The sequence below is a fragment of the Mauremys mutica genome, chromosome 8 (assembly GCF_020497125.1).
Source record: "Mauremys mutica isolate MM-2020 ecotype Southern chromosome 8, ASM2049712v1, whole genome shotgun sequence".
Classification (NCBI taxonomy): Eukaryota; Metazoa; Chordata; order Testudines; family Geoemydidae; genus Mauremys; species Mauremys mutica.
Window position 1 is genome coordinate 7,762,802 of NC_059079.1, and position 27,531 is coordinate 7,790,332.

A 27,531-nucleotide genomic window follows, 5' to 3' on the forward strand; every position below is an offset into this window, starting at 1 on the left:
AGAGTCACGGTTCCCCGCAGAGACCTGACCCCCAGACCGTCTCCCTTATGCCTAGTAAGGAGACTGCAGTGCATGCTGGGTGTGCGGGAGCCAACCTGCTCTTACTTGCTGTCCCACTCATAGGCGCAGACTCTGTGGATGGGCGCTTCGGGGCTGGAGCACCCACGGGGAAAATTTAGTGGGTGCAGAGCACCCACTGGAGCCAAGCTCCCCTCTCTGTCCCTCCCCCTCTCATGTGCTGGCAGCCCCATGCTTACCAACTCCTCCCCCACCCTCCCAGTGCTTCTGGAGTGCTGCAAACAGCTGATTCTTGGGGTTCAAGCTCTGTGAGGGAGAGGGAGGAGTGGGGATGGGGCATGCTTGAGGGAGGAGGTGGGGAAGAGGTGGGGCGGAGGTGCAGCAGGGGTGGGAAGAGGTGGAGTGGGAGCGGGGCCTGGAGCACAGGTGGGGGTTGAGCACCCCTCAGCAAGATGAGAAATTGGCGCCTTTGGTCCCGATGGTGCCCCAAAATTTTGGGTGCCCTACAGGGCTGCGTATGCTGAATGTGCCTAAAGACGGCCCTGTATACACACACGTGCACAAAAGAGCTATGATCATATGTTATGTAAATAAGCCCATGACACAGATAGAAAAGGCATTTGTCTACTTACTGGGAGAATCTGATATATTTACTGAGCTATCAGGACATTAACAACATGGATCACTTAAAATCTATTCCCTAAACATACTTCGTCTTTGGGGATATGTAGAAATTTACTGTAGTATGCGATAGTAGTCTAGACAAAAGAATCCTCCCCCCACCTCCCAGTAGAGAGTTGTGAGGGTAACAAAAGAAATTGACACTGTGCAAAATTATTACATACATGTATAAACTTCCCTTCTGGTTTATCTGTCTTTATGGAGATGGGCATGGATGCCTGATGAGATTACAATGCTTCTGTTAGCACTGACAGCAGCTCTTTAATTTTAAAAAATAATCCTTATGCTGAGGTAACTGAGTGGTGCTACTGAAGGACATTACAATGCCTGATGGTAATTAGGTTCTGTAATAGGCTCGGCTTCCCAGACCCAAAGGCAGCGGACACTAGGAGTCTGGAAGAAATGGTGCATTCAGGAGAAGAGAGGAGGAAGATGGTAGATGCTTTTCATCACCAGCCCTGCTGGTCTCTGCAGAAGGACAGCAATAAGAACTGCACAGCTGGTGATCCCCCTTCATCCTGGCCACAAACTGTTCTGTCAAAGTCATCAGCGGAGAAAGGGAGATGGAGAATGTTTCAACAGTTACTGCAGCAGAACGGGCACAATCCAACCATGTCAATAAGCATCTGCCAAAATGGCTGCAAGTGGAACATACTTAAGACGCAGCGTTCTCAAAAGAATCCCTGACAGCTGATCTGTGGCCTAGACTGAAATGTGCTATAAAAATATTATCACTAGAGCTGGTCAAACATTTTCCATCAGGACATTTTTCCCTCCGAAAATGCTGACTTTTCTCAACTGATGCATGTTCCTGCAGAGATCTCATTACAAAACAAATCAAAACCAACTCTTGGCCTTGTGGGAACAGAAGATTTCAGTTTGATATTTCATATTATATATAAAATAAATTTAAAAACAAAATTAAAATATCAACACTGAAATATTTGGATTGACCCAAAGATAATTTTTTTCTGAAAATTTAATTTGACCCCAAATTTCAAAATTCTTTAGTTTTTCTCCAAATAAGAATGAAAGCAAATGTAAAAATTCCAGACATTCCTAGGAAATGGAAATGCCAGTCCTGCTTGGTCTGCTTATAACTTTTCACGGTGCTTTGTGTGTTCAAAGCATTGTATTTATTATAATCCTCCCCAGAGAGCTCAGGGCTATTATCCTTGCTTCACAGACAGTGAAACTGTGTGTATTTCTACACTTCAGGCTGTGGGTGGAATTCCCACCTTAAAGAGACAGACCTGTGCTGGCTCTGTTTGAGCTAGTGCTCTACAAACAGAAGTGTAATCACAGCAGTGTGAGCCGTGGGAAGGGCTAGCTGCTCCTGGTACATGCCTAATGTCTTGAATGGGATCGTATTCGCGGAAGCTAGCCCTTCTTGCATATCATACCACCACGGCTACACAATATTTTTAGTGAGCTAGCTCAGTACAAGCTAGCGCTGGTATGGCTCCTTGAGATAGAGCTGAAGGTGTAAATCCTAAGTGCATATGTACCCCGAGGCACAGAAAGGTGAGGTGAATTGCCCCAGGCTATGTAGCAGGCCAGTGCCAGAGCGGAGATGAGAAACTGGGAACTTGAAATGCTCTGCTCATGTCCTCTTTAGTTCATGCTGCCTTGTAAGGTGGTTTCACCCCATTTCCTAGTGGACATGTGTCTGCATCACAACAGCCATTACAACTGGTCCCGATGGCTGAGGCACCATAAATATACACGTGCTTAATTTTGCACATGTGACTAGCCCCAAGGATTGTTCACGGTTGTCAGATTAGCCGCCTGCTTCAGCAGAGAAGCTGAGCGTCAAGTGGACCTGAAGCATTAGCTGCTCTCTCCCTGTTCCAAGTGATCCCTTCGTTCAGGGCAGAGGCTCATTGGCAGGGTGGTGTGTGGAATCTATCACAGTACTGCCGGTGCCAGACTTGGCCTGAAGAGAAACAAAGCCGTTTCCCCCGAGCATGCAAGATTTCACTTCCAGAATGAAAGGTATTTAAAATACAGCAGATCTGACGCTCCCCTCTCTTACACTGGTGTAAATTAGGAATACGCCCATTGAAGACACTGCAGTTTGGTGTACAGCTAGCAGGAGAGAAGAATGCAAGCGTGAGATCTCCAAAATCCCTGGAATAATATTTTAGGCATAACCCAGGTATTTTTCAGATCATAACTGCTTGGTTTAGAAAGAAATGTCAACAACATAAAAAAAGAATTAGAACAACAAACTTATTAGAAAGCCACAATCCTGTAGATACCAGTGAAGTGTAGTCAGGAAGGGTATTAAAAATGTAGTCCTGAGAAACAAACGTAAAAAGAGCTGAGATTGCTTTCTGACCTACCGTGTGTTGGGGATAGGTGCCAGTGGTCTCTCTGATATGGTGTTTAGCCGGTAGTAATCCAAGAATGTTCTGGCCACATTTCTCCCTAACTTCATATCTGTGAGTTTTTAGTTAAGGAACTTCTTTGAAAAGGACTTGGGGGTGAGGGGAAACAAGCAGAGTTTAAAGGTAAATTACTGTTATTTGATGCAAGAACAAGTTTTACATTAACCATCCCACAATGCCAAAAGCTTCAGGGCAGGGTCAACAAAATAACTTATGTCAGCAGCTAAAGCGAGTGTCTTCTGGTTTGCTTCTTGTTTTCATAGGCAGAAAATATGTTGCATGAAATCATAAAGGGAAAGAAACAGGTCCCTCTGATGTACTTCGCGAATGTCACTGGGATCTTTCATCTCTCATGAGGGAAAGTAAATACCCAAGAAGTTTAATCAGGCATGGTGCACATTAACTTGCTTCTCCTGGTCCAGGGTATCCTCCTGCAGGAAAACAGCCAGCATCTCAGCAGTACTGCACTTGCCTGCAGGAGCTGAGATCTAGAATTTCATAGTATGAACTCTAAATGGTTCAGTAGGCAACCTCAAAGCTGAGAGCTGAAACATTGGCTTGGGCTCATCTTGAGCTGCACACACCTGCTGACCTAGGAAGGAGCTACTGTACTTTGGTTCTGTGGTGTAATTCCTGACCTAGAGACTTGGATCTGAAAACAGAACTGGGAGGTACACAGTAGAGACTAATCCTTGGAACTGTGAAGGGGGAGGGCATTGCACAAAATTACCTAACAGGCCTACTCTGTCTCTAATCACCATGAAGTTCACCGAATGCCAACCTTAACATTCAGTACTAAGTAGACACTGCGCTATCAGAGGTCCTGTTCATCTTGCTGAGATGTTACAGCAAGGCGACTGCTCTGAGGCTTCACTAATATGATTGATTTGGTAGAAATTAAACAATCCAGGGTCATTTTCAAAAAAACCCACAAACAAACGGGAACACTGTTGTCCTGGACAATGTTTGCATTGGGTGAAATGCACCCCTGTGCTGAGGGTCCGCACAAGGCCTATGCAATTCTCTGGGCTTGCCTTCAACACTGGGTAAATTTCGCCCATTATGAATTAAACAGGTTTCATCATCTATGGCTCTGCCATGCGAGATTTGACTGAGGACATAAAGACTGCTATGTTTGCCTACACAGTCATGAACTGCTGGTATCCAACGAGCACTTGGGGATAATCAAAGCCAAAACACTATATATAAAAAAAATCTAAATTCTACTCTGCAGTATTTTTCAAGGTGTCCATTGGCCAGTGACAACAACCACTCTTTCAGTGGCAGTATATGAGTTGGGAACCTCATTGTACAGAACCTGGTGAATCTAAATTGACCACAACACTCCTTCCATTTTAGCTGCTCTGTGCCATTTTCCTTTGCCAGTTTAGGAAAATCAATCTATTTCTGTTTTATTTTGTAAAATTATATCAATTAGCTGCTGGTGCTTCCATTAGAAAGAAATTCTGGAATTGCAACGTGTCAGAGGGTTTTAAGCCACTTGCATAAAGATGCCAGCTTCTAAATGAAGTTTTTCTTATCCACCCACTCACATTAGGATATCAGAACAAATGAGATTTAGAAATCGGGTTCATGCAGCCTGGTCAGAACCCTGTTCATTTTTTTTTTCCAGAAAGGGAGAAAGACCAACTCGGAATAGTCGAAAGTTTTGACTCTGTGACTGGAAGCTGGAAAATGTTATAAACAGATGTGACCCTAAGAGGCTTAGTAAATTAGCTAAGGTCTAGCTGTGGTAGATGACCTTTGATGACGGTTCAGAATTGCAGTCTGGCCAATCCTGGATAGGGTCCCTCCTATATAGTTTCCAGTGCTTTGTCTAGTAGTATTCTAAGTGGCTCCACTACTTCTATTGAAAGTCTATTTCAAAAGGCGTCCCCAATAGGACTTTAATGCTGATGTTCATCCTACCACTTCACATGCTGTTGACATCTATACTGTCTATCCTATGGGCTCTGTTATAGCACTCAGGACAATCAGAACTATTGATATGCACAGTATAAATCTGGGAGTATGCATGGGCTGTGGGGGTATTACCTATGCATGTAATAGTCAGCCTAGGAGAAAATGTGCATAGCTGCAGTATAAGGTATGTTTCCTTGCATTCTGGCTACATATTACAGGGCTATTGCCTGTACGTGCATGGAAGTGTGACGTTAGAGTCAGAAGATCCTATCACTCCATAGAGGCAGCATCTCTTGGAAAGAGTTTTGTCATTGTTGCTGGAATTTGGGGATGGTTGGGGTTTTTTCTTTTAAGATTCTGCAGATGCTGAACTCAAAGCAGCAGCAACGTTTATGAGTTCCAAGTAGCTGGAGAAAGAAGAGGAGAGGGCTGTTAAACATTTATGGCTTGATTTTATGCTTTCTTTCATTTTGCCCAGCACATTAAAAACACTGAGCAATAACTGGGCTCAGTAAAGTCTCCAGGACATTTCGTCAGGGCTAATGTCTTTAGATTCCTCTGCTAGAATCAGCCCCCACTGTCCTCCTCTTTGTCTTTCTTTGTTGTAGGTGCTGTGGTGGTGGGAAGTGCCTGACTGACAGCCCTGGGGAGGGAAGCCCTCTGTTTACACCTACAGAACAGGTGCAGCCTAGGCAACCGTCATGCTAGCTTCTCCATGATACCCCACCATTGTGTTTCAATGGAGAGGTCCATTTTCACAGCTGCCTCTTGTCAGTCTCCATGCCCCATACAGGCCTCTATGTCTTTGCTAAGGCTGCCAACTTAGTTGCATGCATACTGGACTGAGACTTGCAAACACATTCCCTATAGAAACTGTCACAGTTCAGGGCAACTGCACCTGTATTCCCTTGTACGGTACAGCAAGAATGCCCACTCTAGGTTCTCTGGCCACTACCTCTCTGAGGTAGACACATGTGTCTGTCTCCCTCCTGACCAGGGTATTTGTAGGCTGCATAGTTCCATGACTAAACTGTGATTTTCCTTGCAAAAGACAGTCTGCCTAAACAGGCCTGCTTGCTTCTCCCCCCAGAGACAGTACACAGTGTAATTGGTATCGGTTATAAGTAACCATACAGCACTTCCTCTGCAAGTCTATTTTATTCTTAAGGTAAAAGAACTACAGAGAAAACATATCACAAACAACAAAAGAAACTACATGTGTGCTAATAAGCTTACCAGAGATCACCACCACTGTCTCCACCATGGGCTCTGTCAGATAAGTCCGTCAAGCCCCCCGAGGGATTCTCTTTTGTGGTCACAAGTTCGTAGCCTCAGCTCAGAACTAGGACACTCAGGAAAAGTTTAGTCCCTCCTTCATACAGTTCAGGGGTCTTGGACCTGGAGCTTTCTGGGGCAGGTAATTAGGTTACCCTCCACGGCGTAGCTTCAAAAGGCCTCCCACGTCCCTCCTAGGAAACCCTCTTCTCATGTATTACCTGAACAATTCTTGGAAGTTCGTAACATTTACATTAGCCAAGGCCCCAGAAAAGTTACAAACAATCCTACAATAACCCCTAAACAACTGCATTCTTAATACAATGGATGCCAAAGCTATTAAGCCTAATTTGGTAAAGTTTAACTTAATAAAGTTTTTCTTAATTCCATAAGGTTTGTCCAGGATATTGTCACATAGACCACTGAATAGCTATCAAATGGGGACAACCTCAAATCAGTAATGACCTATCTGGATTCAAACAAGCAAGCTAGAGGTGAAAAGCTGTAGATTCTATTACCAGTGTCGAGTCATCCAGTCCCCGCCTTATTTGATGGTCGCATCATGGACAGACTAGATCTTTCTACCTAGGTACTTATATGACCCCCATCAACATATTATCTGAGCAAATATGTAAAAACAGAAATAGCAGTAACAATGTCTCACTCTGTCCCCCTGCCCAGCCTGTAGGAAAATAGCCCAATTAGTTCATAGTGTGTGTGTGTGTGTGTGATAAGACCTTTTTGAGGAAAGCTAAAGCAAAGTGATGACATTTGTTTAGATCAGAAAGCAATGAGGGGCTGGAGTCTGTTCTCACCCCACTGCACAGCAGGAGCACACTAGAGTGAAACCACTGCAAGGGTGAGGAGAATTAACCCCTCCGTTTTTGGCAGAGGTGGGTCATGCAGTTTGCCTATAGCAAGAACTGAACTGAAGGCACCTGCACTCAAACAAAACCAAACCCAGATCTTTTCTGATGTTCAAAAACGTCTGGATGAACCTCCACCCTCTACCGCACAGAATCACAGACAAGTCAGGCTGGAAGGGACGTTGAGAAGTCATCAAGTCCAGCCCCCTGTGCTGTGGCAGGACCAAGTAAACCTAGACCATCCCTGGCAGGTGTTTCAAACCTCTTTTTACAAACCTTCAATGATGGGGCTTCCACAGACTCCTTTAGAAGTCCATTCTGGAGCTTAACTACCCTTATGCTACTATGATACCCTTCAATTTTGTTCACCTCTGCACTCCCTAGTTCTGACTGGGACTAGAAACTGAGTGCAAAAAAAACCCCTACCATAAGACAGGTTGTTGTCAGAGTATGCCCAGCCTGAAGGGAAGCAGCATGTTTGGGAAAGTACAGGAGAGGGTCTGTTCTTGCACATTAGCTGCCAAATTTTGCACACGCAAGAGGGTCAGATAAGGACATAAACTTTTGGATCCTCATCCGAACCAAGCCGAATGCCCCAGACTTCTTACTATTTATTATCAGAGGAGTAGCCGCGTTAGTCTGGTTCTGTAAAAGCAGCAAAGAATCCTGTGGCACCTTATAGACTAACAGGCGTTTTGCAGCACGAGCTTTCACCCACGGAAGCTCATGCTGCAAAACGTCTGTTAGTCTATAAGGTGCCACAGGAGTCTTTGCTGCTTTTACTATTTATTATTATTCACATTTTTAAGGCACCTACCATTGGAAGAGCGAGGCAACTGAGGCAGTCATCCATTACTAGTTTTCAATCAAGATTTGCTCCTCCGATTGTGCGCCTGCCTGCTTAGAACGATTCACTGCAATCACAGCCCCCAGTATTCTGTCTGCATCAGGACGCAATAAAAATCTCCATTTGGAGCCCAGTTAGCAGTACAAGTCATTAGTGGAGAAACTAAGTGTTGCAGCTTTAATAGCTCACTAATCATTTAATAATGTCACTACTGCAGAGCGCGGTTGCACCATCCATCAGCTTTTGTTTTGCTTTTAGAAATTCAGGGTCATTCTACTTCCCAGGGTGTGGATTCTCTTTCTTTCCCCTCTCACGAAGCACAGCAAACTGCTTTAAATAATTAGAAGCAGGACAGCTCCTTCAAGTTTGCATCTCATTTTCATAAGGTCCGATGTCATTTCTTTGGACCAGGAAGTGAAGCTTTGGTGACGAGGAGGATTTGACAAGGGCAAACCAGTTAGCAGCCCCTGTTCGTCTTTGATAAGTCCTGTGGGGTCTCTGCCAAGCAGATCACAGTTCTGTTTTTATGTCTCATCTAGAGGACAGCACCTCCATCAATTTGAAACACTGTGCTGGGTTATTAGTTTATGGAATTCATCCAAGTTTAGTCCTCAGCAGGATTTAAAACATTGACCTTCCAGTCCAGAGGCACCACTTACCAGACCTGTGTATGCCTTTGGTTTAGGCAAACACATCTAAGTTACCCTAATGAAAGGGAAGGGAAAATGAGATGCACAAAGAAAGATTAAATCTTTGTAATAGCTCAAATTAGAAATCAGAGGTTTCTCTCTATCAGACAACACTGAATTCTCCAGCAAGTCTCAAGCCACCACAACAAAAATCATATTGTTTATGAAAAGAGGAAGACATTTTTTGCTTCCAGATGATGGTGGACAGTGAGTGTATTGTCAGCTCCCTATTATCTGAGGAGATATGGATGATGTTTTCCTGTACATTTAGAAGCACTCCCATCAATGGATAGAAGCCACTTCTAACTGCCGTTCTGAATGAGGATGCTTATTGGAAATGGCACTAACTGGCTTTAAACCACAGCATTATATCATGCTAGAGTGGATCAGCCCTGGTGTTATAATTAATTAGCACTATTTTCTCCTCCTTTCAGTTGTTTGATCCTATTGTTTCTATGGAGCTTCAGTGTTGCCCTGGTCTGATCTGATTGCGAGCATAACAGTCAGGGTAGATACAATGATAACAGTGACAAAGAGTGGGAGTTTTTGGAGAGATGGTGTCCTGGGAGCTTTTCTTTTCGAGCCATCATCATGTAACACACATACCTGTGCCAAGCTGAACAGCGAGTGCTGATTTCCTGGGAAAAACAACACATCCTTCCTCGCAAAAAGCTACTTCTGGGACGCATAAACACTGTGGCTGATCATAGGCTTATGTATGTTCTAGTGTATCCGGAAATATATTTAAATCTGATACACAGAAATCATTAGCAATGGGGTAACTTGCTAAAAGGTCAGAGGTTTTGAGGCCTAGCTTCTTCCCATTGATGCTTATGGCAAAACTCCCATTGATCAGTGGGAACAGGCCTAGGTCCTTAGGTTGGGGAAAGCACCTTGAAAGCCTCAGATGATTGAATATCTGAACCTCCTGGGTCTGCATATCTCAAACAGGCTTTTTGGTCAGAGTTCTGGCACTTTAAACCATGGCTGGATGTCTCTCTAAGAGATATGGTCAACCTCAGCCATGAGATGTGGGAATTACTGGGTAAGGTTCTCTGGCCTGTGTTATTATGCAGGAGGTCAGACTAGATGATCATAATGGTCCCATCTAGCTTTAAATTCTATGAATCTATGAACTTCCTGCATCTGGTCCATCTGGACATATCAGAAGAGCTGGTTGTCTCCCAGTATTCCAACACATGATATCACAATAGGTATATTTCCATGTCCTCTGTCTCTGGTTCCAGTCAGGGCCTGAAAGCACAGAGGCTCATGAAAACACAACAGAATGGCAAATTTGGTGGCTCTTTGTTATTCCTCAGATGTGTTTCCTCAGTGATTCCTGGATGACCTTTGCCTTGTCAGCGTATAGGCAGGAATTATGCACAATCCAATAACATGCATTTTTCTCCTAAGGAAAATCCCTAGTGATTATGAATTACAGAATCGTTACCATGTACATAAAGCAAGTGAGTAATGTTTAAATCAGTATGTAAATAAATAAATGCAAATACAGCCACAATAATACTGGATGCACAACAGGGTGACTAGATAGTTTGATATCTGACTCCACATGTGATTGATCGAAAGAAGAATGATTTTGCAGAAATACTCTATATACACAGGACCTGATTTCTCATAAACACTAATGCCCCTTTAAACTGATCTGACTACGTAAGTTATATTTACACCCAGAACTGTTTTTTTCAGTTTGGTGGTTGAACTGAAAAATCCGAAAAAAGAATCATTTGTTTCAACCTGAAACTGGATTTTTTTTGTTTTGTTTTTCATTTTTCTCACCGAAACAAAAAAAACTTTTTTTGGTTGAGGTTTTGCATGTTGATTCATAAATAACATTTAGCTTCAAAAATATTGTTTTGAAACAAATTATCAAAAATGTTGGGTTTTGAAAAAGTGCAAACAAAATGTTTCAACATTTCCAAAATTTTTCAGCTGAAATTATTCACCAAATTTGTGACCAATTTCAGTACCTCAAAAATTGCACTTTTAAGTTAATTGACTATTGGTCGATGACAAATATCATCCAGTTTTATTTCTGATCAGTTTAAGGCTCCTATACACTGTTCGGATGACATAAAGGGGCCTTATTATCAATGCTAATAAGGCCTACAGTATCAGAACAAACGAGAAAACGTTTCCTCCGTCTTGTGTGCAGGTTCCTCGGGGAGGTTTATCTGAGGGACCCAGGTAGGAACCACACCTTCAACTGCATATTAACCACCATAAAAAGAGGGTGAGTATTAGCACCATTGAATTTTAATTTGTTATAATGCATGTTGCTCCAACTTCCCTCTAGAAACTGATACACATTATAGCTTTAAGCAAGCTGGCTAAAACCAGAACACTGCACCTTCATTAGTGACACCAAGAATGAATGTGGCCCACTGTACACAGTCTGAGGAGATGAACTCACATTAAACTCTGGGAATATGTTTTTATACCGCACCAGGAGATACTAGGGTAAGTCCATTCCAGTTATTTGAAATGTTTCCGATCTTTGTATTGTTTAATTCATATCACTTTCCAAATCTGGAAAGAAACCCTTGTGGGACAGCTGACCTCGGCCCTTCACACAGCTAATGAAAATTACAGAGCTGATTTTGTTTGATAGACAGAAAGAAGGGTCGGGGGAGTAAGCAGTTTATGTGAAAATTCAACTTTGGCAATTTTCTTCTCTTCATGACCAGTGTTCGTAAATACACTGGGGAAGGAGTGGCAAGAAAACTGGAGGCTTTAACAGTTGTTTTATTTCCTACTTCCAGTTAGGTTGGAAACGCAAGAAGAATGGAACAACAATTTCCAGCTCCAAGTGGAATCCCAAAGTACAGAGCAGCAAATGAACACCAATGGGAAAAATCACATTTTGAACTTTTTCAAGATGCAATTGGTCCATCTCTGATTACACCTTACACACTTTGCAGTATGCTGCTGCATTTCTAGCTATTCTTGTTAGACATTCCTCACTTGTGTTTGACAAATAATGCTCATTGTAGTCCAAGTGAAATCAGCTGCATGCTTGACAGCAGAACCACTGCTACTGGCCAACACACCAAAAAGATGTTTGAAATAATTTCACAGCTCAGAATCGCTAGGAGATCAAAGAGTCAAAGGTCATAATTGGGCACTGTGGAATGCAGGAAGCAATTAACTCTTTCTTTCCTTCCCTGCAGCTTGTGTTTCGGGACAGGGAATAATTACTAGCACTGACAATAGTCAGCCCAAGAAGAATAAGAAATATGTGTGTGTGTGAGTGAGTGAGGGGAGGAGGTATTTTTAAAAGGCCTCTTGGATACATTTAGTTTTCAAGCTAAAAATAGGAGAGAGATTGAGATGCACAATGATCCAAGCAATTGTGGCTATTAGGAACGAATGAATTGGTTTGGGGAGGAAGATGATAAATCCTGAATTGTTGACTGCATTCTGGGTAGCTTCTGAGCCAGCAACAGGGTAGGACCCGCAGAAGAAAGAATGCTAGGCATATGGCTTGCCTCACTGTCCCCTTATGATAAGGAATCTGTTGGAGAGTCAGTGATTGGGAATTGAGAGTTTAGGAATGGGGCAAGAAAAGGGATTAAAGGCTTGATCTAAAGACCGCTGATATCAACGAGAGCCTTCAGATCCTTAATAGGGTTGGGAGTGTGTCTACAAGAACCACCACTGAACCATCTGAAACTCACCCATCATTTTCCAGGCTAAGTTCTTTCTTCTAGTGCCAGCTGTGGTGATGGTGGCTAAGGGATGCTTGGGGCAGGGGAGAGCAGGTGTGAAGGTGCGGGGCGTTAGTGACAGTGCCCAGATGCACTTCCTCGGCAGTGCAGAGGCAATCAGAATGCCTCCTCGGCCCAGGACGAAGCACGCTCTGCAAGGACAGGGATTTAGTCTCTTTAACCAAAATTAGTCTCAGACCATTTCGAGGTCACACTTCCCACACAGTGCCTGCCTCAGAACTCCATCCAGGGTGGGGCCCAGCTAAGCTCCCTGTTATTTCTCTGCATCTTGTGCTCAAGTGCAAACACCGGGACCATGGATACCCTGGCCTAAGTGCATATGACAATGCAGAGGGCTCCCAGTGCCCTCTCTCCTGCCTTTGTGTGCGACTCTGAGCAGCCTGGCTTTAAAGCTTTCATTTGAAAGAGTGGAAGACAACTACTGAGTCCAGTTCTGGTGCCCACTATTCAAAAAGAATGCTGATCAACTGGAGGGATTCAGAGACGACCTGTGAGGGAAGATTGAAAACATTGGGTTTGTTTAATCTGGAAAAGAGAAGACTGAAAGGGGACAAGATAACAGTTTTCAAGTACATAAAAGATTGTTACAAGGAGGGAGAAGAATTGTTCTTCTGAACCTCTGAGGACAGGACAAGAGGCAACGGGTTTAAGTTGCAGCAAGGGAGGTTTAGGTTGGACATTAGGAAATACTTCCTGTCAGGGAGGTTAAGCACTGGAATAAATTGCCTAGGGAGGTTGTGGAATCTCCATCACTGGAGATTTTTAAGAGTAGGTTAGACAAGGACCTGTCAGGAATGGTCTAGATAATACTTAGTCCTGCCATGAGTGCAGTGGACTCTACTAGATGACCTCTCAAAGTCCCTTCCAGTCCTAGGATTCTATGATTCTAAGAGCCATGAGAATGATTAAAGGGTTGGGAAAACCTGCCTTAAAATGATCGACTTAATGAGCTACATTTCTCCATCTGTAAAATGGGGATAATGATACTGACCTCCTTTGTAAAGTGCTTTGAGATCCACTAATAAAAAAAAAACTATGTAAGAGCTAGTAATTAGTTTTATTATTATTTAGCATAACAGACAGGTGGTTAAGGGGTGGACTTGGTCACCGTCTCTAAGCCCCTGCATAGGAAACATGAAATTGATAATAAAGAAGGTTTTCACTCCATTGAAGATTAGGGTTGCCAACTTTGGTTGGACATATTCCTAAAGGTTTCATCACACAACATAATCTTTAATTAAATCTTAATCTTTAATTCCTGGAGACTCCAGGGCAATCCTGGAGGGTTGACAACCCTAATACAACAACATCCAATGGCTGGAAGTTGATGCTAGACAAATTCAGACTAGAAATAAGGCCCAAAGTTTTCACAGTGAGGCTAATTAACCATTGGAACAATTTACCTAGGATTCTGGCCAATTCTCCATCATGGGAAATTTTAAAATCAAGATTAAATATTTTTCTAGAAAATTGTGCTCTAGTTCAACCAGAGGTATTGGACTTGAAGCAGGAATTAATATAGCAAAGCCCTATGGCCTATGTTATGCAGGAGGAGAAACTATATGATCATAATGGTCCCATTTGGCCTTAAAATCCATTAATCTATGAAATTGCCTCAATAAAATCAGCCTGGTGCCACAGACCTGAAAAGGATACAGAGAAACGGTCATTTGCTGGGTTAAGCCATGAGAAGTTTACTATTTAAGGCTCTGATCCAAAATCCATCAAAGTCAATGGAAAGGTTCCTACTGACTTAAAGGGGTTTTGGAACTGGCCTTCAGCACCAAGGTCACATCAGCACTTGCAGTGGGCAAAAACCACAGGAAGCGAGTTTGTCCTCCGGAACCAGCAGCTGCCAGCAGCGTTCACCTTTCAGAGCGTTTCTTCAGAGGAAAAGGATGCTGTATCTTTAACACGACTTACAGTCTCTAAGTAATAATCATGCTTCAGTGTGTCCACCGTTTTGGTGGAGCACAGTACAAAACGCCGTGATTTAAAGCCCAGAAATTAGGCATGATACAGCAAATTCGGATTTATTTCTTTCTTTAGTGCAGAAACCCTGGCTATAGGTTATTTACTGCAAATGAGTCTGTTTGGATGGGGAGAAGAAATACATTGATTGCAAATTTTCAATTAAAAGAAGCCGCCTTTTGAAAAGATTGAAGTTTTTATGAAGAGGCTGGAGCAGTCAGTCATAAAGATGAGAAAAAAGGGGAAAGAAAACTTTATTTTGTGGGGGAAGGAATAAAAAAAATGGGAAAAACAATCTCATTACCATTGTCTCCTCAGTTTAGGGTGACCATATGTCCTGTTTTGGCCAGAACAGTCCCTTTTTAAAGCCCTGTCCCGGCCATCCTGAATTTTTTTTGGCAAAACTGTGCAATTGTCCCACTTACTAACTGAGCATCAGTGGAAAGGTTCCATTGAGCATCAGTTGGCAAGAGCAAAAGGGACAAATGCCCAGTTTTGCCAAAAAAAAAGTGGGGTGCGACCCCCAGCGGGGTGCAGAGAAACATGCAGGGGGGCAGGGAAGGCCAAGCAGCAACATCAGCCCTGCACGGGAGGGAGGGCTTGCGAGAGCGGGTGGGGCTGGGCCAGGGCCAGCCCTGCACGGGCATGCGGCAAGGAATCTTGGGCCGGCTCCCAGATCAGGAATTAGAGTGGGGCCTCAGGCTGGTCTCGGGCAGCGGGGTCCTTGGACCGGCCCTAGGTGGGCATCAAGAGGGCTCGGGCCGACCCTGGGCGAACAGGCCACAAGAGGGGGGTCCTCCAGTTGGCCCCATGCAGGCGAGTGGGGCATCCCCACGTGGACAGGTGGCAGGGGGGGCTCAGGCTGTCCCCACGTGAGCAGGTTGGGGGGAGGCCTCAGGCTGGCTCAACGTTGGCAGTGGCAAGGCAGGGGATATATCTCTGACTTGGTCCCCACCATCAAACTGCTCACTCACTGTACTGCACGAAAGAATGAAAGCAAAGCCAATGTAATAAAATGCATATTAAAAGACAAACATAAAAAAACCTAATGACTAATTCCTTTTTCTTTAAAAAAGTTACATAATTATTACGTGGGACCCATCACAGTGATTCTATCAATGTCTTGGGAAAACGAAGCTTCCAGGGGCTGTTAAAGAGGAAAGGATAAAATTAGATGGATGTCGGGGGGGAATGACATGTAAACCTTCAAGCCAATCACTGTTGCCACATTCCAGCCAAGAGGTGGCTGCATTTCAGTGATGGATAAAAGGGATCTTTGTGTAGAGTTCCGGAAGGGCTCCAAGATCCTGTGGGATGACAGGCAGCACGGACAACGGGCTGGATTCTCCGCTGAGCTGCGTCTTGTACAGTCCTTCCACCGTTGCCAGTGATTATGATTCAGCAGCACTTTACATCCTCTCTGCATGGGTATAAATGACAGCACAGGGGGCAGGGCAATGGACTGTCAGCCTCAAAGCAAAGGCACTCCAGACAGAGTGATTTACAACAGTGTAACACCACCGATTTCAGTGGAGTTACTCCAGATTACACTGGGGAAGTGGAGAAGCAAATCATGAGTGTTATTACTAGCACAGAAGCCACTGGGAGGTTGCCTGAGTGAGGGAAGGGTAAAAACATTTTACAAATCCATTTTTCCCCACAGAAATTGCCTCACTTTATATGACAATTCCCATTTCCAGATAAATTTAGCATTTTCTGAAACCTTTGATTTTCCTTTTTTGTTTTACATGCAAGCTGTAATGCAGCGATAAGGTGATTTTATATTGTATATATCCCTCCACAAATAGTACTGCTCTGCCTTCTCCTCTGATTGCAATCACAAAGCTCATGCTAAAAGCCTCCTGAAAGCTATTTGCCAAAGCCAGTCTCTAGTTTTATGGCATACCCCCCGAGGAGGGGAGTTGGCAGCATTGGGACTATACCTTTCTCTCTCCAAGGTTAGGAGGCTGTGAATGCCTGCGACTCTGCTATTTCCCACAGAGCATTTAACTCAGACAGGGATGTGGCCTTACAAAACGTCAGATCTAGAGACTGTGGGCTGAGTTCTCTCATTTACACCAGTAAAAACCAGGAATATCTCCATTGAAGGGAGTGGCATTACACCAATGTAAAACTGGTGGCAGTCAGAGGAGAATCAGGTCCTTTTAACCTAAAGAGGAGTTTCTAATGCAATCAGCTATTCTGGGTATTAGCAGACATCTGCATTAACCGATGGGATGGCTTTAAAGTCCGCGTATGCCCTTGTGAACAGGGCATTTGTAATAAGAGGTCTCTAAACCAACACAATCTGTAGCCTCTGGAATTTTTTTCAGAGGCTTCTCTGGTAACTCGTCATTATCCAGCGTCTCATTTATGGCTTTACCGTAAAAATGATCTTACCTCCACGTTGTCCTTTCTAACTATGAGCCCTGTTATTAACCCTTACTCGTGAGTAACTCCTACGCAATGGATTGGGAGTTCAGACTGAATGAAAAGTGCTGGATGCAAGATTCCAGCGGAGAAGAGGCAGCTGGGACATAAATACTGTGTTTCTGTTAAAGAATGCTTTTTGGAGTTAATGAATTTTGGTGGAAAGTTGGACAACAGTGTGCCCAGACCATGGTCTATCATGGTTATTAATATTGTCTCATTGTTTCCTTGTACTCCCCCTCTGTCGGTATCTATCTGTTTTTGCTTGTCTTATATTTAGACTATAAGGTCTTTGTATAGTACAATGGGGTCCTGATCAATGACTGAGGCCCAAGGTGCTGTGGGAATATAAATAACTGCTCCTAATAATGATGCCAAGAAGCTGATTTCCCTCTATTTATCAACCAAGCAAGTTCAACGGCAGTGCAGGCTTTCATACACTGCCTCCTCGCTGTGCCTCAAACACTGGCCCGGAGGGATCTCCTCTACAGGATAGCTCAGTCCTTGGGGCCTCTTCTACTGCCAGGAAGACATTTGTAAGGTACCAGCAGTGGTTTTGTAGCAAGGACGCCGATCTACTGGGAACTGGACTGAGACTAACAAACTCTTTTTGCTGCATGGCCCCCAGAATGGGAAAAGTTTTCACACACTTGTTTCAAACTGGCAGCTTAGAGTCTTTGGTCCAGATCCTCAGATGCCCCAACAGGGGAGAAGCAGGGTTTTGTGGGAAAGCATCAGGGAGCCTGGCTACAGCGTCCTGCTCTTGGGGCTGGTTTTGCTTTGGCTCAGCCATGAGGTCTGCCCCAGACTCCACCAGCTTGGCAGCATCTCCAGGGAACCACCAGAGCATGCTTCATCCAAGGGTGGAGGAGGTGGCTCTATGCCTACTGGGGACTACCCTGTGTTGGAGGAATAGCTAGAAGGGGAGATGTGGTTTGTTCTCACATCCCTTGCACTGCCAAGATGCAGAGCGAGGGACCAGGCTATCCATTACTGAGCCAATGAGACCAGCGGGATGCCCGTTCCTACCTCTCCATCCACTAAGATGACCTACAATTTAAAATTAAACTTCTCTTGGAAAGTGCTGTCCTCAATCACAGAAAGAGGCTCTCCTTGGACTGACTAACTGAGCCCACACCCGGCAGTGCCGAGTCGGACTGCTTTCATCTGAAATCCGTTCTGCCTTCTCCAACTAATTCTAATATCGGTTGCACTCCGCCTTGCTTTTCAAAGGTAGCTCAAACACACACACAAACAAACCGACTCCATTGGGAGCTGCCAGAGCTGACTGGCGCCCTTTCAAACACACCCCTTTGAAAAGGGTAATGAGTCTGAACGGGGTGGAAGAGGTGGAGGAAAAAGGAGTGGGGCTGATTCTGAGAGGTGCTGGGGTGGGAGTCAGTGGAGAAGAAACTGCTCAGCACTGCACAGGATCAGGTCCAGAGAGAGAGCCCAGTTTCCTTGGCATAGCATGCCTCTGAGGTCTCTACAATTCATTAGAAAAGGCGGGGTGCTGAATAATCAGAGTGTGGGGGCATTGCTAACTAAGATCCCTAGGAGCCTGGCATCTCCAATCTCTAGCTCCCGTTCGAGTCCCCGGTCTCCCTGAAGTGAGCGACCCAGAAAGCTGAATATTGACAAAACATAATGAGCTCATTGAAATCTAAGCACTGCAATTAGCAGGGAAGAACGGAGCACAGGGGCTGGGAGGCAAACTGTCGTTATTTATAATGTCGATAATAACTTACATGGAGTTAAAAATATCAACATATCCCAACACTCGCTGGTATTTTCTAGCCCTCCGTTAGGTCAATGCCCAGTGAGTACGTGACACCCAAAACACATGAAGGCAAATGGCTAAGGCCTCAGTCTCTAGCCCACACACCCTGGGCCCACCAAGGCCAGCAGAACTGCAGGATGAGGTGGAAGTGAGCAATGAGTCGATACAAGCCAAAGGAGGAGTATGTAACATCCCGCTCCTCCTCAGACATTATCCTGTGCTAATAATGGAGTCAGGGTGACGCAGAGAAGAAATGGAGCTTTCCAGACAACCTGTTCCTGCCTCATGTTCATCCAGGAACAGTTTTCATTCCCTCCCAGTCTCAGACACCACCAGCCCCTTTTCACTTGATGTTGATATTCACCCCTGCTGTCAAGATGTTGCTTCCACAGCCCTGCTGACACGAAGGGCTCCTCACTAACTAAATCAACCCCCATCCTGGACAATCTGGAGTTGCTGAGGACTGATGTGGTTGGGGCTCTGTGAGGCATTGTGATTCATGGCTGCAGTACCCCGCTGGAACAGTCTCTGTACCAGCCCTGATGCCCCCTGCCCTCAGAATGAGACAAGCTCTTTAGCTGAGTAAATTCCCCCAGAGGAAACGATCTCTCATCTCCCGAGCACTGATGGTTTTTGTAGAGTCATAGATTAAAAGCCAGAAAGGACCATTAGATCTAGTGTATAATGGAAGCCTTAGAATGTCATCCAATTACTCCTACATTGAGCCCAAGAACAGGTGTGTGACTAAAGCGTATCATACAGAAAGGCATGCAGTCATGAGCTGAAGACATCAAGAGATGGAGAATCCACCACTTCCCTTTCCTACCCACTATCCCTTTCTTTGCTGAGCCCTAAAATGCAAGGGAGAAATAACAAAGAATTGGGATAAAAGTAGACACCTTTTAGAACTTTCTGAATAGCCATAGCATGGAGAGATTAGCCAACGGAAGGAAGGAATCCTGTGCATGGGCTAGTTCCTAAGGAAAATTATATACTTGGGAATACAAAAGGAGACCAAAAACTCAGTGGCACCAAAATTCTAAGTAGGGGTGACCCTTATCAAAGGTTCCAGTCTCACCGATTGTCCAGGCCAACCAATGCTTTCCATCAGCTTAAGGGACAGCGTCAGTCAAGTGCTAATGGAGAAATAGCTTGGAGTGAAAACATATTGGTATAGGACACAGAAAGGGGGAAAATCATGGCATTGAGAAGCTTGCTTCGACCATGGCTCACTGGGTATATAAACCCAAATATAGTTGTGGACTTGGTAGGGGAGTATTCATGTGCTTTTTGGGTAGAACCTGGGTCCTCTCCCTGCACAGGTATACATACGGCAGCATCTGAGCCACAGCAGCCAGAATTTATTGAGGCTTCTTCATTAAAACTAAAGTGTGATGTAAAAAATAAAGGGAGGGAGCGAAGGGAAATAGGAGAAGGGTGTATTTCAGTAGAACATGCTCAGAGAGAATGCAGGAGGTGGTGGGTGAAATTGAAGGGGAGAAAGGTAAAAACAGAGTAAATAGAAATTGTTCCAAGATAATTGAAAGTACGTCCGAGCACTTGTGTGCGCTAGCTAGCAATAAATATGCTGCCTGGGAAAGCGAGCCAGTGTGGGCAAATAAAGGAAGTGCAAAACAAGCAATCAAGAGGAAGGAAAAAGCATATGCAAGCAGAGCTGTAGTGTAGAGGAACAGAGGACAAAGAACGAAGCTGAGAGGCTGGAAATGGTGCCGAACTAGGCATCTTGAATTGCATTCAAATCGGGCCCTTCGGCCTAGATGCAGTGGCCTGCAAGAGCAGCAGCTGGATGGAGTCTGAATTGTAGGTGACGGCATCTGTCAGGGATAGTGATCAGTGTCAGCTCCCCGCTCTCCAGGGCAGGTACCAGTGTTGAGCACACCTGGCTAGAACAGACAGGCTCTTGCCTCTCTAAGCAGAGACTTACACAGAGGATAAGCAGAAGTTCTTCAGTATGAAATGGGCTCTCCTACATAAAAAGCCCATTCCTTTATCCCGAGGAAATATTACACAGAGAGTTAGAAGATCTAGTGAGCAGCTGTGAGGCAATCAAGGCCAATACAATAGAAGTACAAGGCAAATGTTTCTGTTCAGATCCGTATAGTGGATCCTGATTCTGCTTTTATTGTCTTCCTTCATGGATGCCAGAAAGCCTTCTGTGATCAAATGGGAGTGCCACATATACAGAGGAGAACAGAATATCACAGTGTGGATTCAACAGTCAAATTTCGCCCTAGCGTCTTTCAAATAAATAAGCTATAGAATTAAATAATGCAGGACAGCATGTGGTATAAATTGTAGAGAATTCACTGCAGATAACAATAGTGGATAATAAAATACTTGGTTTTTATCTGCTAACTTAAAGAGGCCAGTAAGAATTATCATCCCCATTATACAGATGACATAACTGAGGCACTGAGAGCGTAAGTGACTTGCCCAGTGTCACAGAGCAAGTCAGTGAAAGATCCAATAAGAGCAAGAAAGTTTCCTAACTTGCTGTCTTGTGCTCAGTCCATAAGACCACAGTTTCCCTGTGGTACTCATAGCCTCACAAACTACCAATTAAGGGTGGCAGTATAAAACCCCTCAACACAAAAAACATTGTATGATGAGCGGGGCTAGGGGAATAGTGTGAAAATATTTTGACAAATATTTGCTTGAATCGTAAAAACAAAATCCCAGCTCTGCTCCCAGTGTCAAATTCAGTTCTTGGGTGATTTCCCACCCCCATTATTCAACCTCATTACAACTCATGCACTGTGTTCTAACAGGGCTTGAGCCAAAGCCCACTGCTTTCCCTGGGCTTTGGATCAGTTGCACAGTTAATAAACCACAGGATTCTTTCAGGACGCTCAAAAGAGACGGAGTGAGAAATTAAGGGATCCAGGCAAGGAGTTAAGGGATGTTTGCGGATGAGATTTGAAAAGAGGCGGAAAGGTGCCCTGTCTATGCCTCTGAGAATGACCTGCAACGTACATATTTGATTAAAAATAGAAGAGAGAGACCAACCCACTCCAGTACACCCATTTCCCAATTGTCATGGAAGCCTGATCTGTTCTGTTTGTTGCACCATTTCTCAGGCAAGCCCCAAAATGCCTTTGAACTGCTGTTGTCTTGGACAGTATGGAAGGATTTCATAATGCTTATTTGCTGCATCCTCCCATCATGCTTGCGCATCTTGGAGGAAAGACAGACTAGTTCATTTTGAAGTCAAGTATCCATCTTTTCGACCGCTTGCATAGACCAGGGCATCAATAAATTAAAGCTTCTAGGGATTAATTGAGTGGAGCAGGGTTGGTTAACTTTATGACTAAATGGGAACTAATCAGCTACCAGGCAGAACGGAGCAGTGTTACATTTGCACTCAGTGAGTTTGAGCAGAGAGAAGAATAAAAAAAGATTACGGATGACGAACATAGAAGGAAAAAGGTTTTCTCCCTAAAGAAAATGTACACAGGCTTTCTTAGATCTGAAATGATATCTCCCTCAACCTCCTTTCTTTGTGAAAATCACTACTTCTGAAGCAGAAATTCTACTGAAGGGAAGATCCTATTATCAGCAGCAGTCACATTTCACAGCAATGTGATTAACTGCCGGTCACATGGTACCCTAGCTCACCACTTGTAGACAGCTCAATAATTTTAACGGGGAAAGAAGAGTCTTTCTTTCTTTCTTTCCCTTCAGACTTCTCTTACAAGGCAGGCAGTGAATTTGACCCTTAAGGAAGACCCCGCAGGGACCTGGATATCACTTATCAGGTCTAAATATGCATCCCTGATCCAGGTTGATGGGAAGTGTAGCATCCTCGTCTCGAGTTCTCCCCCCAGAACAAAACCAGTCACCTTGGCCAGGAAATGTACTACCTCAATCACAGTCACACTTCAATCACCAGGCTGTCTCTTGTCTCAGCTCCTGTCCTTGGTATGGAGTATTTACAGCCCATCTGTCTGTCTCAAACACACTTCTCACTCAAGAGGGAAATTAATCTCTCTCTCTCTCTCTGTGCTTTCTCTATCCTTTCCCCCCTCCTCCTTCCCCTAACACTTGCAATTTGCCATCAACAGCTTCCCTTTTCTCATCTACAATTCTCTATGACTTTGAAAATTGACTGCACCCACACACCTGGGTACAGTGATAGATAATTGATTGCATTTTTATTTTGCTTCTTTCCTAAACTGTTTTCCTTGCTAATGGCCAGATCCCCACTGTTTGGGTTTTTTGTTTTGTTTTTCTGGTTGGTTTTTTAAAAACAAAACAAAACAAAACAGACATTTGGTTTCGAGGGAGGAAAAATAATCTAGAAACATTCCCACTTCTGCATGTTAAGGGGATTTAAAATACATGGAAATGGGTGAGGATCCTGGCAGGGGTGGATCAGGTCTCCCTGACTGAGGGATATAAGGGCTAGTAAGACAGATTCTCCGTGGCTTTGCAACACGGCATGATGCAGTGGCAGTGCTGAAGGGAAAAGAAGAGCAGGTAATTGCAGGCAGATTTCATCATCATCACCTCATCATCAAGCCTCTGATATAATAAACAGTTCCACAGTACCTGGCAACCAAGGATTTCTCAGCTTTGCACAAAAGTGGGTGTTATCCCCATTTTACAGGTGGGAAAACTGAGGCATGGAGAGCATTTGGTGTGACTTATACATGATCACACAGAAAATCACACTCCCCTGAACTAACCTGCACTAGATCAAATCGACTCCCAATGGCACAGAAAATAAAATTTACTCCTGAGGTTTCCTAAATGGGGTGACTGACTGCAGCAAGCCATGAGGACATTCATACTGGCAACATTTAAAAAATTATACACTGCACCAAACCAACTGAGGTCACGCTTCAGAGGGGGAGTGTTGTCCCAGTGGTAGACTATGGGACTGGGATATAGGACTCCTGGGTTCTAGTCACAGCTCTGTCAGTCTCTCACTCATCAAGGCAAGTCCTAAAGACCAGAATGGTTGAACATGAATACTTAAATTTAGGCCTTTAAATCCAGATGTAGGCACTGCGAAAGGTGTCCTGATTTTCAGAGGTGATGAACATGTACAGCTCCCTTTGACGTCAATGGGAGTTGTGGGTAATTAGTACCTCCGAACATCAGGCCTCCTACCATTTAGGATCCTAACCTCAGACACTCATGGGTGAAAAGACTGGCTTTAACTATTGTGACTCGGTTTCCCCATCTGTTAAATGGTAGTACTACTCGCCTCCCTGACAAGATGTTATGATGATTAGGGTCAGATTGACAAGTTGATTACAGCCCCTTTGCACCACTCAGGTTCCTCTGTTGAAGGGACACTGCCTACTGGCACAGCACCCTCCTGGCATAGGAGGGATGTTGTAGGATGAGGGGTGTTTCAGGAGCATGTTGGCAGCGGGAAGCAATCATATTGGTCCCTCAATGAAGTTCAGTTAGGAGATCTTAATAGAATTCAAGGAGAAAAAGCATATGGTCATTTGACCTCCCTTCAACTCCTGATTGTCTAGGAAGACATCAGGCTTGACTGTTCAGCACAGGCGGATTGCCTGGCTCACATTGACACTGAATGTACCTCTGGGTCAACTTTTGCAGGTATTTTTTTTTTAATTTGAGAAACTGACACCGTTTGAAGTGGGATATAGGTCAAGGGCACCTTAGAAAGTATTTTCTATTGAAAGACCACGCCTATCCTGTGCAATGGTTAGCTACTTAACAGCCTACAGAAGAGGGGAGAAGAGATTTTATGACTAGGAAATCTGAAGCACTTCTATTTCCTGAACTGCACTCTCGGTTTCTGGGAGATGGGATGGAGTACAGACTGTCAAAGTGAAATAACTCCCAAAGGCCCCTGTTACTGCTGTTCACCTAGGAGACAACAATGAAATCATAATGCTTATGCAGAGACCTGTGAAGCAACCTGGCTGACGCCACCTAGCTTGATTCAGGCATGAACAGCTAATGAGCGCACAGAAATATGTAGCTAGTTCAACACTTTGTATGTCTACAGTTGTACACATGGACCCAATGCAGAATCCCACATCCCACAGAGGAGTTTGGATTTGAATCCCTAGATCTGAACTTGCCCCTATGACTCTGGTACCAGTTTGGTTCCAAAACCAAAAGGAGCCTGTAACGCAGGGCTGGTTTGAACACAGAAAAATGGTTGCAATCGCATGAGAACAGCCATTCTAGTGAGATTTCAGTCCATGATTGAGAAAATCTTGTGAGAACAGATGGTCTTGGGAGATTTCTACAATTCAGGATGGCAGAAAACCCATACAATAATAAGATTTTACACAATTTCCATCGCTTTGGCTGGAAACATCATGAGATTTTGGCAACATCAAAAACCTCAAATTGAAAACCAACCCCAAGCCCTGGTATCTTGCACTCATGCTTTAAAGTCTAATCCAGATCCAAACACCACCTCCAGAGCCCCAAGTCAGACCAAGCACCTCCTCGTTCCATAACCAGGACCATTTAACAACTCCCTCTGCCAGCAAACTTTGGGAGCTCACATACAATAAAATGAGGCTCTGAACCACCTTACTGTTCATCTTACAAAACCAAAGCCACCCCTGGGTTTTGCTCATCTCTAATACACAGAAACATACATACTCTGCTTCTAACATTTCCAACACAATTCGATAGGCATGCTCCATCCAATGAGGGTGTCAGAGGTGAGCAAGAACTGGGAAATAATATTTAGCTCACACATGTATTATATCATTTACTCTGGATAGTTTTACAAACTGAGGTGTCAGATTCCTCTGACTTGCTGTGGTGCTGGACCACAGGTTTGGGTAAAATGGGCCAACCTGAAATCTGGAGTCATAAGCTGGACCTCTCCCTTCCTGGAACTGGCTGAGAGGATAAAGGGATGAATGGTGGAGGCTCCACAGAAAGGCTGAACAGATGCCCACAGGATGTCTCCTGGGCAGTACTGAGCCTGCAGGATGCTGTGGTAAAATCTCCTCTAGGAGCAGGTTTAGAGGAGGATGGGTGATCATTTGCAGTTAATACGAGTGGTGTGTGAACTATTCATCCTTTACATACACATTGTTTTCTGTTTCCATGAGTACATGGTTCATCTCTGGCTTTGTAATCCCAGGTTTTTCTCTAACCTTAGCTCAACGCTCAGACATCTAAGCATAAACTTGTTTTATTCCATTCCTCCACCCCTATGTTCTTTCTGTAACAGCAAAGAACATTAATTTAAGGATAGAGAGAAGCAGTCTAATGTGAGCTTCTTAGAAATAAACTGCCATCTGATCAATTTAGAGTGATCAAGGATCACCACCTTTAGCCCTGACAAATGTCAAATACACATCTGGTGGCAGCCTAATTCATTTTTAACATTCCCTTTAAAAGTCAAACACAAAATGCCCTTGTCACGGTTGGCTTTTGGGTCTTCAGGAGCAGGACATGATAAAGGCAAAAGAAAAGAGAATCATTTCCACTTCTACTTACCTGCCAAGACCTGAGTTCGGCATTCTAAGTTGCCCCTTACATTAGCAGATGTCATCGGTAGAGCCCGGGTTGTCAATGGGGATTAAATGCAGGACCTTCATCATCAAAACCTTCCATTGTGGAAAGCTCATATAAAAAGCTGCACACCAGAAGCCATTTGCTGTGCAAATCTGCTGCATATTCTTGCGTGCCGTTCACTGGCACCCTAACTATTAACTAGTTAGACATGTTGAGAGATCTCTCTTTTATAGGGCACTCCTGTAACACACACCATTTGAGCTAACGGAGTAAAGGTTTGATCCGACTCCTAGGGAAGTCAAGGGAAAGATTCCCTTTGACTGCAGCAGGAGTTGGCTCAGGCTCCCAGGGTTTGTCTGCAGTGCAGTCATGAGGTGTCACTGCAGCACATGCAGACATACCCGAGCTAGCTTTAATCTAGTTAGCTCAGGTGCTGGGGTAGTGACGCTGCAGCAGCATGAACTTCAGTGTGGGTCAGCCACCCAAGTAATTAGCCAGGCTTCTGGGCAGGCTTGTCCAGGTTGTGCTGAAGCCTGTGTCGCCTCGTCTTCACTGCTATTGGGTACACGAGCTAGCTACGGTATGTCTACTCATACGCACCCCCCACCCCCGGCTGCAGTGTAGACTGGCCCTAAATCTGTCAGTGGGCAGCAGGCTGTTCTAGTCACTGAGGCTAGCCACTAGAGGGAGACATGTTCACAAACACTAGCATGGCTTGTTTACATTACCCGCTGCATGGACAGGCAGCGATCGATCGATCCAGCAGGGGTCGATTTATCGCGTCTAGTCTAGACGCGATAAATCAACCACCAAGCACTCTCCCGTCGACTCCGGTACTCCACCAGGGCGAGAGGCGCAGGCGGAGTCAACAGGAGAGCATCAGCCATCGACTTATCACAGTGAAGACACCGCGGTAAGTAGATCTAAGTACGTCGACTTCAACTACATTATTCATGTAGCTGAAGTTGCGTAACTTAGATCGATCCCCTCTCAGTGTAGACCCTCAGGCAGTGTAGCATATTAGCACTTCAGCTCCCTTCCCACATTAACCTTTTTCTGTTGTCCTCAGCTGTCCCATGTCAAACATAGAACATGGCACACTAGGTCCTATTAGGTTAACATCTTAGTTCATATATAAAGGGACACCATCAACTTGACACCTAATCAATTTAAACCAGATTTAAACATTTCACATACCAGACCTACCACTGAATCCTGCTGGCTAATTTTTCATGGGTTTACAATCAAATTTTCCTATAAAAAAAAAAGTTCCACACAAACAAAAGTGGAAATTAAATGAATAAACGGTTACATTTACTACACATGATGTGCTGCCGAATGCAAGAAGAAATCAAACTTAGGGGGAAGCAATAGAGACACATTACTTTTCTCTAAACTCTTTCAGTTAGGCCAATCATACC

General features: G+C 44.3%; 1 protein-coding gene and 1 long non-coding RNA gene across 9 annotated transcripts in view; one reads left to right on the top strand and one right to left on the bottom strand.

The window, feature by feature from the left end:
* The window catches only part of AGBL4 (AGBL carboxypeptidase 4), a 1,358,157-nt gene that overhangs the window by 20,101 nt on the left and 1,310,525 nt on the right, over positions 1 to 27,531 (bottom strand). For all 8 annotated transcript variants that reach the window (XM_045028065.1, XM_045028068.1, XM_045028071.1 and 5 more), the window contains one exon: positions 3,045 to 3,141. In XM_045028065.1, the coding sequence (XP_044884000.1) occupies positions 3,045 to 3,141 (97 nt within the window). The remainder of the gene's footprint in view (positions 1 to 3,044; positions 3,142 to 27,531) is intronic.
* Positions 9,942 to 12,263, top strand: LOC123376225. The gene is made up of 3 exons (XR_006581717.1): positions 9,942 to 10,158; positions 10,866 to 10,943; positions 11,473 to 12,263. It is a non-coding gene; the product is annotated as an uncharacterized LOC123376225 (long non-coding RNA).